Source organism: Rutilus rutilus (genome assembly GCF_951802725.1).
Source record: "Rutilus rutilus genome assembly, chromosome: 25".
Classification (NCBI taxonomy): Eukaryota; Metazoa; Chordata; class Actinopteri; order Cypriniformes; family Leuciscidae; genus Rutilus; species Rutilus rutilus.
Genome location: NC_140229.1, coordinates 9,562,749 through 9,574,612, shown reverse-complemented (window position 1 = coordinate 9,574,612; position 11,864 = coordinate 9,562,749). Strand labels below are relative to the sequence as shown.

The 11,864-nt window shown below is 38.3% G+C and overlaps 1 protein-coding gene and 1 long non-coding RNA gene across 2 annotated transcripts; both read right to left on the bottom strand.

Moving 5' to 3' along the window:
• Nucleotides 1-2,386: 2,386 nt before the first annotated feature.
• ovca2 (OVCA2 serine hydrolase domain containing) lies at nucleotides 2,387-4,332 on the bottom strand. Its single transcript, XM_084401234.1, has 2 exons — nucleotides 3,949-4,332; nucleotides 2,387-3,306 (listed from the first exon to the last, which is right to left on the bottom strand). Exons 1-2 carry the CDS (start codon nucleotides 4,112-4,114, stop codon nucleotides 2,789-2,791), a joined length of 684 nt encoding a protein of 227 aa, XP_084257360.1. The 5' UTR covers nucleotides 4,115-4,332; the 3' UTR covers nucleotides 2,387-2,788.
• A 3,939-nt stretch (nucleotides 4,333-8,271) lies between these two features.
• On the bottom strand, nucleotides 8,272-9,978 carry LOC311285452. Its single transcript, XR_014626356.1, has 4 exons — nucleotides 9,120-9,978; nucleotides 8,642-8,818; nucleotides 8,508-8,570; nucleotides 8,272-8,420 (listed from the first exon to the last, which is right to left on the bottom strand). It is a non-coding gene; the product is annotated as an uncharacterized lncRNA (long non-coding RNA).
• Between the last annotated feature and the right edge of the window lie 1,886 nt (nucleotides 9,979-11,864).

The window sequence follows — 11,864 nt, the reverse complement described above, 5'->3', positions numbered from 1 at the left end:
TTGAAGCTGTAGGCCTTTCTATAGGCCTCCTCGATAGTCAGGTAGCGTAAGATTGTACTCCCCTTGTTTAAAGGGTCGATAGCGCTCTAGCTGAGTACACTCTCCATTGGCAATGTAAAGTAGGAAAAGCCAGGCCCACAGTATTTCTGTGAGTACACCTATTATATCTGAGGCTAGTTCTGCTAACAAGTATCGCTATCAAGTAGAAGGCCTTCACAGGCCTCCTTGAAGGTGGCTTCACTATTTGTGGATTTTAGCAATATTCATCATGTTGTAGGCTCCCGTTGAGGCTCCCTGATTCTAGCCCAGAGCCTGGTCAAATATATATATATATTTTTTTTTTCCTAGCTACCCTAAGTCTGATTATAAGGTTGAAGGACTCTCATGAGAACTCCATGTTATATTAGCCCTAGAGCTGGAGGCTAGGGTCCCTTGTTAGAGTGCCCAGCCTCCACAATGTTTCATAGCACTATGTAGATCCAGGATTGAGAAGAGTTACTCCCCTCGTTTGCAAGGGTTATAGAGTGCTATGCTGAGTTCTACTCTACAGGATGCCCGTCTCTATGTTCCGGTTTCATAAGAAACTATTGGTTTTTGTGAGAAACTCTGTTTAGGAAAACAGACAGGTTGTTGGAAAGACTAGGTCAGTAGACTTGATCAGGTCAGCCTCCCTGGTGGCATGTAGGGTTGACTCAATGTCCCCCTCGGAAAGTGACTGGATGGGACTCCTTTCGGATGCCCCGGCCATATTCCCTTAAAGGAACCCCTTCCATGGAAGCTGTTGGTTTCAAGCCCTTGAGCGGCCTTGGTAGGCTTTTCCGTGTTTGGAGGCCTCTTTGAGGCTTATAGCTTGGGCAGTGACCGTAGGGAATAATGTCACTGACAGCCTGTATGTGACCCGAAGGGGGAGTGTGTTCTTGGCATTTCAGGTTGAAACTGCCAGTTCTTACGTTTTGTCATGAGCCTCTGCATCGTTAGCCATGGCCCATGCCTTGGAGATGCCTGCTGAACAGTCCCTTCAGGCGAAAGTGGATGACACGTTCTCTAGGCGCCCCTTTTATACTTCCGGGTCGCACTAGTAGTGACGTCATAGGCTGTCGCCGGTCAAATTAGATTGCTGTGATTGGATAGTTTTTCAGACACCGGTTCACGTGGAGGGTGTTCCCCAATGACGTCGTTGACGCAGTGCGAGTTCCCTGTTCTCAGGGAACAGAGGTTACAGTCGTAACCTAGATATTTTCCCACTACCAATAGGACTTTACAGCTCCAATACCACACATTTTTCTATTGAATAATTTATAAAGCACATAAACCTAATAAAATAAACCTAAAGCCTATACTGCATCAAATTTTGTAAGAAAATTTCCAAAGACTCTGAATTATCAATATGATCAAAACTTTGCTGAAAAAAATTGTTGTAAACAATGTACTACATGTCATATGATTGTTGTGTATTCTTTTTTAGCAAGTAAAAGGCCTTTTAGTATAATTTTAAATTTTTAATAATTTTAAAATATCCCCCTTCAGGTTGTAGTACTGTGCTGTGAAATCTTTTCTGATTTTTTTGTGAAGTAAATGTAAGAATATCTTTTATACTGTTAGTAAAATTTTATATTGAATCCAAACAGGATTGAAGGAACTTAATTATCCATACATCACTTCTTCTTCTTTTAATTTTTAGAAAAATCCTATAAAAATGACTTTAAAAAAAGAAAGAAAAATCAGACTTTTGATGACCATTTATTTGTTTATCTCTCAATCATAATTTTATTGCATTGCATTATGTTTTACTCCCCACAATAAAATCTACAGAGAATTGATCATAAAACTAAGCACTTGAATATCATCTTACTAAAACATTTTATTGGGAGATATAGTGACAACTGATATTTATATGCATTTATGTAAGTAGTCTGCTATACTGTTATAAAGATCTCACTGATTAAAATTACATTTAAATATCAGCAACTGCACCAAATGGCACATTTTTGCTCAGGGCTCTGAATAAAACAGGTGTTTTCTCCTCAAGTATGAGCTACACATTTTCCTATATCACACTATGTGTGTGTATATATATGTATGTGTGTGTGTATATACTTTGTCCATAGATTCTATAAACTGTTCCATTTTTATGACTATTTCATATGTTAGGCTTTACAGGGTTAAACCACCCCAGGGAGTTGCAGCATAGATTTCCATTTTACATGCATTTCTGTACAATATTGTTTATTTTTTACAAACTCCAAATAAAAATACATTATATTAAATATATATTACATAATTTTTTTTTCTGTGGCAAACACCATGCCACAGAGCCTAACTTGATTTGAACCCCAAAATAGCCTTTAAACAGACACTGTCACGGAAATGAAACAGCACTGCATACTTCTGAAAGTCTTTATTCAAGTAACCATTTCCCTGAGAACAGTGTAAAACATTCTTTTATTAACCTTTCAATTTCCAAAATATCTATTTTCTCTGGCTCATGCGTAACTTGATTATGCCTTTAGTATAAGTACATTATGTTTTATACTTGTCTGATGTTTAGTTTTTCTCTCCTTTTTTTCTTTTATAATTGTAGTTACAATTATTCTAAATTGTACATTTCTTAATGCTTTCTATTTTAGAGTGATGTGTCATTTTAAGTGCAGCACTCATGTTGCTTTCAAGGGTATATAAATAAACCTGACCTTGAGCAAGGCTTTTTTATAATGTAGCTATAATTCACTTAGTACATTTTATTTAGACCTGATTTATTCCAGGAACCCTCACATATTCTGTAATCTTCTCACTGAAACTTCTTAAGGAAGTCTTGGTATGTCTGCCTGTGTGAGGATTTCGCCGGAACAAAATGTCCACCAGGATGAAGGAGGATTTGAGCTCCATCAAACGCTGGCAGCAGATCTCGGCTCATCTCCTCAGGAATTACACGGTCATCCTGTCCAAACACATGCAGAGAGGGGATTGTTAGCACCGGTCCTTTGTAGAACCGCTGATGCTGGGAACAGGCACTGCGGAATCCTGCGACCACGATGGCAAAGCGGAAATTGAAATCAGGCTGTACTTTCTGTTCTTGCAGGGCACACAGCATGGCCACCAGGGCGGCACCTTGACTAAAGCCCAGGATGCCATCGAAAGGTCCGAGATCCTTCACTGCAGTTTTCACAGCCTCTATACTCTCTTCCAGACCCAGGCTGCTCTCACACTCCTGCTTAGCATTGAAACCTCGTGCCTGGACATCAGAGAACCACCAGCCCCTCTGGTCTTCTTCACCACTGCTGGCCATCTTCTCTGGCTCCTGATTGGCTGTTTGCAGAAGTAAGATAAGATAGAAAGATTCAACAACGACACTTATGTAGGAAATAGATCAGTTTTTGCATAAACCATTCAGAATGTCAGGATTCTATGATGAATAGAAAGCTCAAAAGAACAGCATTTATTTGAAATAGAAATCGCTTTGTAACATTGTTAATTTAATGCATCTTTGCTGAATAAAAGTGTTTACGGTGTAACGTGTTAATAAATTAAAAATAAAATCAATAAAAACTTTCTTAACTCAAACTTTTGATTGGAAATGTGTCAAAGTTTCCACAAAAATATTAAGCAACGCAACTGTTTTCAACATTGATTATAATAGCTTAAGGTATGTTTCTTGAGCACCAAATCAGTATATTAGAATGATTTCTGAAGGATCATGTGACACTGAAAACTGGAGATGCTGAAAATTCAGCTTTGCCATCACAGGAATAAATTACAGTTTAAGATATAAAATAGAAAACAGTTATTTTAACTTGCAATAATAGCCTATTTCACAATACTACTGTTTTACTGTATTTTTGATCAAATAAACGCAGCCTTAGTAAGCATGACTTCTTTCAAAAAATATTAATTATTCCAAACGTTTAACCGGTAGTGTAATGCTAGGCAGATTATCAGTTTTATACTCACTTTCGTTTTGAATAGCAGGAACTTGGTGTGGTGCACTAACATACACGAGCTCCACTTGTTTCTTTAATAGTTTCCGTAAAGCCCCTGTCTTCTCTCTAAAGGAGTTTGCATTCTGTCGATAACCATGAATACAGAGAATTCGGAGAGGAACCGCAGATTTAGACATTATTAATAATCAGTCAAAGCTTTTTGGGATTTTCTAGCTATTCTCTAAACTCGAAACAATGCACTGCTGCTAAATTACACACACCCAAACAAACAAACAAACAGGGACAAGCTGACTTATAAGCTAGTCAGAACCTCACTACTGAGTTATATTGTTGTAAAATAACATCAGAAAGTCTTCACATGTTTCCCTATTCTGCGACTGATTCATGGTCGTGTGGAAACAGAACGAATCAAGAGTTCCGCTTAGGGAAATATTATCCGCAACTTGTTTACAAAAGTCCCAGATTACAAGTTAGCACTACAACTATTTCATAAAATGCGTTTTTATGTTTTTTTTCTTCAAGTGTGCTTTCCATAAATTGTACATAATTGTTTTCCACAAATAGAAACAGAAATATAGTTCCGAATTTAAACGCCAGGGGGCAAGCGTTCCCTAAAGAATGTGTAGGGTGTTCTCTCTAAGTAGTCTAGTGGCTCATAGATACGTTAGCCTCTCATATGCAAATTGAAAAGGATTGCAACGAATGGAAATGTTTTACTCATTTAATTTAATTCTCAATAAATAGCCCACAGGCTTAAGAAGGGCTATAGTTCTCTTTGCACTGAAAGAGAACACCGAAAGGTCTAATAGAAGCCCACTGACAGCAGACATAGCCTACTGACAAAAGCAGTTTTTTCCCTCAATAGAATAGTGACAATAACAGTGACAAAATAAGTGCATGTTTTTAAATCTAAATTTATGTCCAAAGAGGAAAGTTTCACTGCAGTTAAATAGAGAGAATGCAAAGAAAAAAACATATGCTGTATGAATGCAAATGATAGATCATTTGCTAAAAAGTTAAAACAACGAAAGAGACAAAACATAATTTCTATGCATTTTTGCAATTATGCATAATGATTTAGGGATTCAGTGTCTCCCATATTTCCAACTGTTTGTATAAGAAGAAAAATCATGCCTCCGAGCTTTTAAAGAATGTAAATAACTGCACACACACAGAAAAAAATGTTACATAATAACATAAATCTGTATGCATTCAATATTTCATGCAATCCTAGAGGGGAAGTTCTTAATTTGGGTAGATGATTATTTCTCTCTGTTGATCTTGGTGAGTTTTCTGGATGATTGTGCCTCCTGAGCACTTGACAATTAATCTAAAAATGAGCAGGAACCCTGGAGGTCTGATGCCTCTAATACTTCTACTCTTACACAACATAGAGTTTATCCATATAATAATGCTGATCCGAGACCAGTTCTACTGAAACAGATAGATAGATAGATAGATAGATAGATGCCCAGTGATGTGCCAGTAGAAACCAGCACTAAGCATATGTTTAAAACATTAAATAAGGGAGGTTTTGTGGCAATCCACCATGTTAACTTAAATGAATCTCTGTAAAAGAAAAAGAGGTGTAATTAATCAGAGTCTCTTTCTCTAATGGAATGTTGTGTCTGTGCATGCATATGCATTCCCTATACACCCTATACCTCGTTCCCTGCATTAACAGATTTACTTAAACACATCCAAAGCTATTTTGCCAGTGCAAAGCATTTTATCACACATTAAATGCTTCGGTGTGCCCCTTCAAGGGTCTTCCTATCAACCAGTTCATCACCCGTTCATTACCTCTTCGTTTTCCCTGTCCTCTGCCTGAACTGCTGCTCTCTTTAATATTCACCGTGATCAACCAGAGAGATGAGTCACAAATGAGACCAAATAAATAAAACAGGCCCTAAGGCCAACCTTCTTTTCAGTGCTGTTTAAGTGATTTATTCTCAAATGCAGCTTGTTAGAGGCAGGTGAGGGTGCTTCATTCTCACCCTTTGCAGCAGGAAGTAACCCCTGCAGGAACGCCACTGCGGAATACAGATGAGATGTAGGATATATCCACAGAAACACACATGAAACTGGAGTGAAAGCACATTCACCCACGGTCACTTAACAAGTGGACCGCTGGATCAGAATGACACGGATTGCATCAGTATTGGGTTGAGTAACCATGTCAGCAGCACATATAAAATCTGGTAAACAAACAACAACAGGCACTTTACAGAAATAGTGTGCAAAATTGAAGTTGAAACTTAAAAAAATGAGTGTCAGGGAAAAGAGGTGCCTAATTTTTATTGTTGTACTGTTCATTTGTATTGTTATAATGTTCTTTTATTGTTTTTAATGTTGTCAAAATGTTCTTAGAACGCATTTTTTGTTAGCCAGGAAGGTTGAAGATTTAGCCAAAAAGACTTATGTTGTTAAAGGTACAATATGCAAGAATTTTGCATTAAAATATCCCATAATCTCAAGGCCAGTGTTATATATTTTGTTAAGTTGATTACTTACAATATCCCAAATGTTTCCAACTATTTTTAAATCGTGAGAAAATTGCGATTTTAACCAAGGAAACGGGGCGTTAGAGCAGGGGGGAGCTGGGAGTCGCCAGTCAATGGCGTCATATCCACGTTACCCTCGGTTTCCGCTCGTACTGCGTGGAGTCCTGGACAAATGCGGAAGTTGTAGTTGTAGCGTCTATCAAGCAACAAACGTTAGCTTGTTTCGTGCAGTCGTTATGGAACACAATTATTCTTTACCGATTGCAGCTGGGGGGTATTCCAGAAAGCAGGTTATGTGACATACCCGGGTAAGTTTAAGAGTAAGTTAGTGGATAACCTCAACTTTCGGTTCCAAAAACGGAGGTAACTTTCTGGGTATGTATGTAACCATAGGAACTTACTCTCTGAAGATAACCTGCTCGGCAGCAGGTTATGTTCCAGGGTTAGTTTGTTTCAGAGAGGTGACGGAGCATGGCGTGCCCTTTTGAAGACGATCCAGTGGATGTGGAAGCACAGATAATACGAAATCTTTTCCGCCGTGAGGGTGATACGACCACGTATCGATGTGTTTTCGTATCCAAATGAATATTTACCGTTTTTCAAAAGAATCGTTAATTTATTAAACAAAGATAATGGAGTTAAATATTTAACTCCATTTATTTAACTTTTTTTGCGACGGGGAGTTTTTTGTATACAATAGGCGATGCAGAGCATGTGGGAAAGGCAACTGTGTGTAGGGCTGTTCGTACAGTATGCATTGCACTCAAACGGTTCCTACAAACTTTTGTGCAGTTCCCTGGCCATAAACCACTGAGGGTCATTAAAGAGGAATTCCACAGAGTGGCGGGTTTGTCCATTCTATGATATTCTATGAAAGACCATTTTAGTTACATAGCACTACTTAATCTATTCATACTGTATACAGTCACAATAATTTTAAATGTTTCTAATTATATAACTTTCAATTTCAGGGTTCCCAAATGTGATTGGGTGCATTGATGGAACCCACATTCCCATTAAAGCTCCTTCAGTCAATGAAGGAGACTAGGTAATAGGAAGTCAATCCATAGCATCAATGTGCAGGTGACAATAGATTTTTTGGGTGCTAAATGTTTGGGTGTTTAAACCATTAAATCACCCTCATTACTGGTCCCCACTAACTAGATAATATGTGATGCAACCCCTAATGTTGAAGCCAAATGGCCAGGGTCTGTGCATGATGCCAGAATGTTTAGGGAGTCATCATTGTGCCACAAATTTCAACAGGGTATGTTTTGCCTTACACAATGTTTTTTTTTTTAATGCAATTATACACTTTAACTACCTTTATAGGACACTTCAATGGTTACTTGCTGGGGGACAGAGGGTACCCTTGTCTGCCCTATATGATGACACCCTACCCTGAACCTGAGCCTGGACCACAGGCACAATTCAACCTGGCCCACAGCAGAACACGGGTCAAGGTGGAAATGACCATAGGCATCCTGAAGGCAAGGTTTCAGTGCCTGCGTCGGCTCAGGGTCAGCCCAGAAAGGGCATGTGACATCACAGCTGCTTGTGTTGTTCTTCACAACATTGCCACACTGAGAGGTGAGAGGGCTCCCCCTTCTCTTGAAGATGGCCAAGAGGAACCCCCAGTGAACCCAGTAGACCAAAGAGATGCAGGGTGGTACGAGACATGATTTGCCAAAATCACTTTAATTAAAACCAGTTAACAGTCAAGTGTTGTTCATTGTTTCTTTATTACCTGTAACAAAATACATTTGTATTTATTTCTTTAGATTTCATTCAACAACAAATGACAGATTAATGTTCACATACTGTTTCCCACCTTAAGCTGGTGCTCCAGCAATTCAAGTCTGGCCTTTTTTAGGTTAAGCCTTTTCTCCTCCATTTGAAGCTGTATAAGGTCCATCTCCATGTCACTTTTTCTGATTTGCTTTTGAAGGTGGACCTTATACAGCTCTTTGGCAGGCAACTAGAAAGACAGAATAATTAAACATGACTGAAAGTCTGTAATACAAACACAGACCAAATATTTAAATGAGGAAGGAACATTTCTTACACTGCTAAGATTTTGTGTGGAGGTAGATTGACCCTCATCTGTATTAAAATCTCCTGCCATATTCTGTAAAATGACAATGACAATTTATTTATTCTCTTATGCAAAAAAGGGGGAATGCATTCTATGCATCATACCTCTATGGGCCTCCCCACATTTTCTGGTTCTGTCACAGCAGAAGTGGTCTCTTCATCGTCAGCCTACAGTGAAAATAAGGAATGCTTGGTCTAGCAAACAGAAACCTAAAGACAATACAACTGTGACAGAGTGTGGTGTTGCAGGAGGATCCAATAATACAATGTGGCCATCAGCAACTGCAAGATAATTAAACCAATAATATAATCATGCATATTCAATACTCAATGTATATTCTTAAACAAATACAACTAATAAAGAAGGACATTAGGAACATCTAAGAGTACTAGTAATACGATTACAGTACACAGCATATGCAGTCAAAGCAGCATGCATACTGCACAAGTGAATCAATGACTGTAAAGTGCATTCAAAATGCCTATTTAAAATGGTGACAATGTTGATGATTTTCTTTATTAAAACACTGACAAAAACAGTGAAAACATCAATAAATCATAAGTATTAATATGGTACACCTACATTTTACTAAGCCACTTGTCTTGGTAGCTGAGTCCGATGAACTGCCCCTGGAATCCCATCGACCACAGGTCGCCCTTTATTAAGGGACAGTGCCAGCTCCTGGGCAGCTGGGGTGAGGGAAGGTGGAGATGGACCCCCACCTGTTTTACGGGCCTCAGCCTTCTTTCTATTGGCTACATAGAAAACTAAATTAGGCTACATTAAATACTAAATTACATTGCTGGAGAATGTTTTTGTGTTTCATTTTGACTTAGCTCACACTTCTTCTGGCTCCAGAAGGATTACACCTGATAAAACAAGAAGCCAACATACTAGCCAATTATGTGCATTACTACTGTAATATTAAGAAATGTATGGAGGCCAACAAGTAAATACTTGTCTATTTTTACTACATGCCCCAAAGAATTTTTGCGTCACAATGAAAGGGGGAAATAGGCCATTTATAATTTTATAAACTCACGCATTTACTCAGTCCGTTATTTTTTGCCAAACCAACTCTCTTTCTTTTGCTGATGCAGAAGTATTGGTTTTTTTTTTTTTTTTTTTTTTTTTGTTATAATGTGCTTATAGTCTTCACAAGCAAGCATTAAAACCTCCAACTCAGTTTCACCGAAATATGTAGCTCGCTTTTTTTCTCCCTGGGTCTCCATGGTGACTCCTGAAATCGGTGATCCATTGAAAATGTCTTTATGTACTCGCGGTGTGCGCGCATTAACTCTGGGTTACCAATAGGAGGTTGATTAAACTAACTCTTCTCAGGTGTTTTGGAACCGACATACTCATGGTATGCGGGTTTGGGGTAAATCAACCCAGAGGTTATGATTTACCAAATGGTAAGTTAACCAAGCTTTCTGGAATACCCCCCTGGTTCTGTCGACAAAGCATGCTTAATTTTATATTTTCCAAATGTAGCATTCGGTAATAGTTATGTTTATGTAAGGGAAGTATTATTGCTTTAGATTTGTGTTTAGTTTATTGACATTGTTTATCACGTCTGGTGTTTATGACCATGTAAATAAATATAGCATGTGTTATACATAAAGATTAATCAGTATTTTGGCAAATGATGTGGGTATGTTCGAATGTACTTTTACAACAATTGTTTAGAACACGTAAAACTGCGCCGCGTTATCACAACAATGAATTAGACATACAGTAACATCTATGAGAACCAATTTAGTATTAAACCTTACTTTTCTTGCGGTTAATTCATTTTAATGAAATAAAAGTGTGATGAGGTTCAAGAGTCAGGAAGGAAGAAGACAGGGGTCGGCGTGACTGGGACTCGTACTTTATTAAAATAAAGCAAAACAAACAAAAGTCGCGCACAACGCGCATTCACCGTGGCAACCGCGACGGCACAAAACAGTTCAAAAATGAGAGCTCGGATCCACCGGTTTTCTTTCTCTGCGTCCAATTTTCTCTTCAGTCTCTCTCTCGTTCCAGCACGCGGCTTATAAGCGGTCTCTCCACGCGGATCACAGCAATAAGACACAGGTGTTCGTCATTTGCACTTGACCTACTTGCATTTATAAAAGCATGTCATTATAAAAAAAGAACTTAGCCTCATCCATGAACATGATTTTTCGATTCCCGTCTGACTGATTTACATCCACGGTGGAGTTTAAAACGTCAGTTCCCATCATTCCACGCTCCTTCATATCGTCATCAAGCTACGCCGTTGTTGTTGTTTGGAATGTAGCGCCCTCTAGCGGCAAAAAATTCTTGCATATTGTAGCTTTAAGTCTTATATAATATAAAGCTCACTCTATAAAGAACAGGTTATTTGGTCCTTTATGGCTTTAAAGTTAAAAAAAGAAAAAGAAATGACAAATGTATCCCCTATTCACAGAAAGAACCAACAATACATAGAAAATACTTGGGCAAAAAATCCAGTAGCACATGACTAACTGACACACACGTGCCAGTAGCTTTGAATATCAGATATCATGACACTCCACACATATCAAGTTAGAAACTGTCCATTCCCTTACAATATTGACGCATTAATGCAGTTAAAGTGCTTTATAAGAAATGTAGGAATATCATATATCAGGTAATCTGTCAATAGAGATAAAGGCACTATAGAATTATGAAAGGCATTATGGAATTGAATGCAATCAAAGAAAGTATAAAAATAGATTGTAAAATAATAATATCCAAGTTCCAGTTGAATATTGGCTGTGGAATTGTTATTTCACCATTGCGATAGATCATAACCAGCGAATCTGTCATTTGAATGTTGTTGTAACTTGGTAAGCGCACACTGCAATCACAAAGCTTCTTTATCATAAACCAAAGTCATATCATCTCTGAGCTTTAAACCCTGGATGCAATCTCTTTCTCACACACACACACAGCAGCAACAGTGAAGGTTTAACAGTGTAAGAGAGATATCGCAGCATGCTACCTGTAATACTCTGCTCACAAAAAGCTGGGATTTACTTTTGCTTCTTGCTTCTTTTCATTGTACCATGTAGCCATCATTGTGGGTGGGATGTGCGTATTCCCATTACCTGCAGCTATTCTGACAAAATATTTATGCCTCTGCTGAGTGACCTCTGTGTTTGCTTCACACCGGCTCAGTTCAGAAAGCTTTAGGACAGTTTATCAGCAGTTTCACACAATAAAATTCTGTGCCACAGACCATCGATAAACATAATAAAAGCAGTGTGGATTTCTGTATAAGTGCATTACCATAAATGTGTTTCCTGTTTTATTGTCCGTAATAATCGACAGCATGCA

Excerpts from the sequence above, each read along its gene's own strand:
- ovca2 (XM_084401234.1), bottom strand. The coding sequence starts at position 4,114 with ATGTCTAAATCTGCGGTTCCTCTCCGAATTCTCTGTATTCATGGTTAT. Across the intron at positions 3,307-3,948 it reads TCCTGCTATTCAAAACGAAA|CCAATCAGGAGCCAGAGAAG; the intron begins GTGAGTATAAAA and ends TTCTGCAAACAG.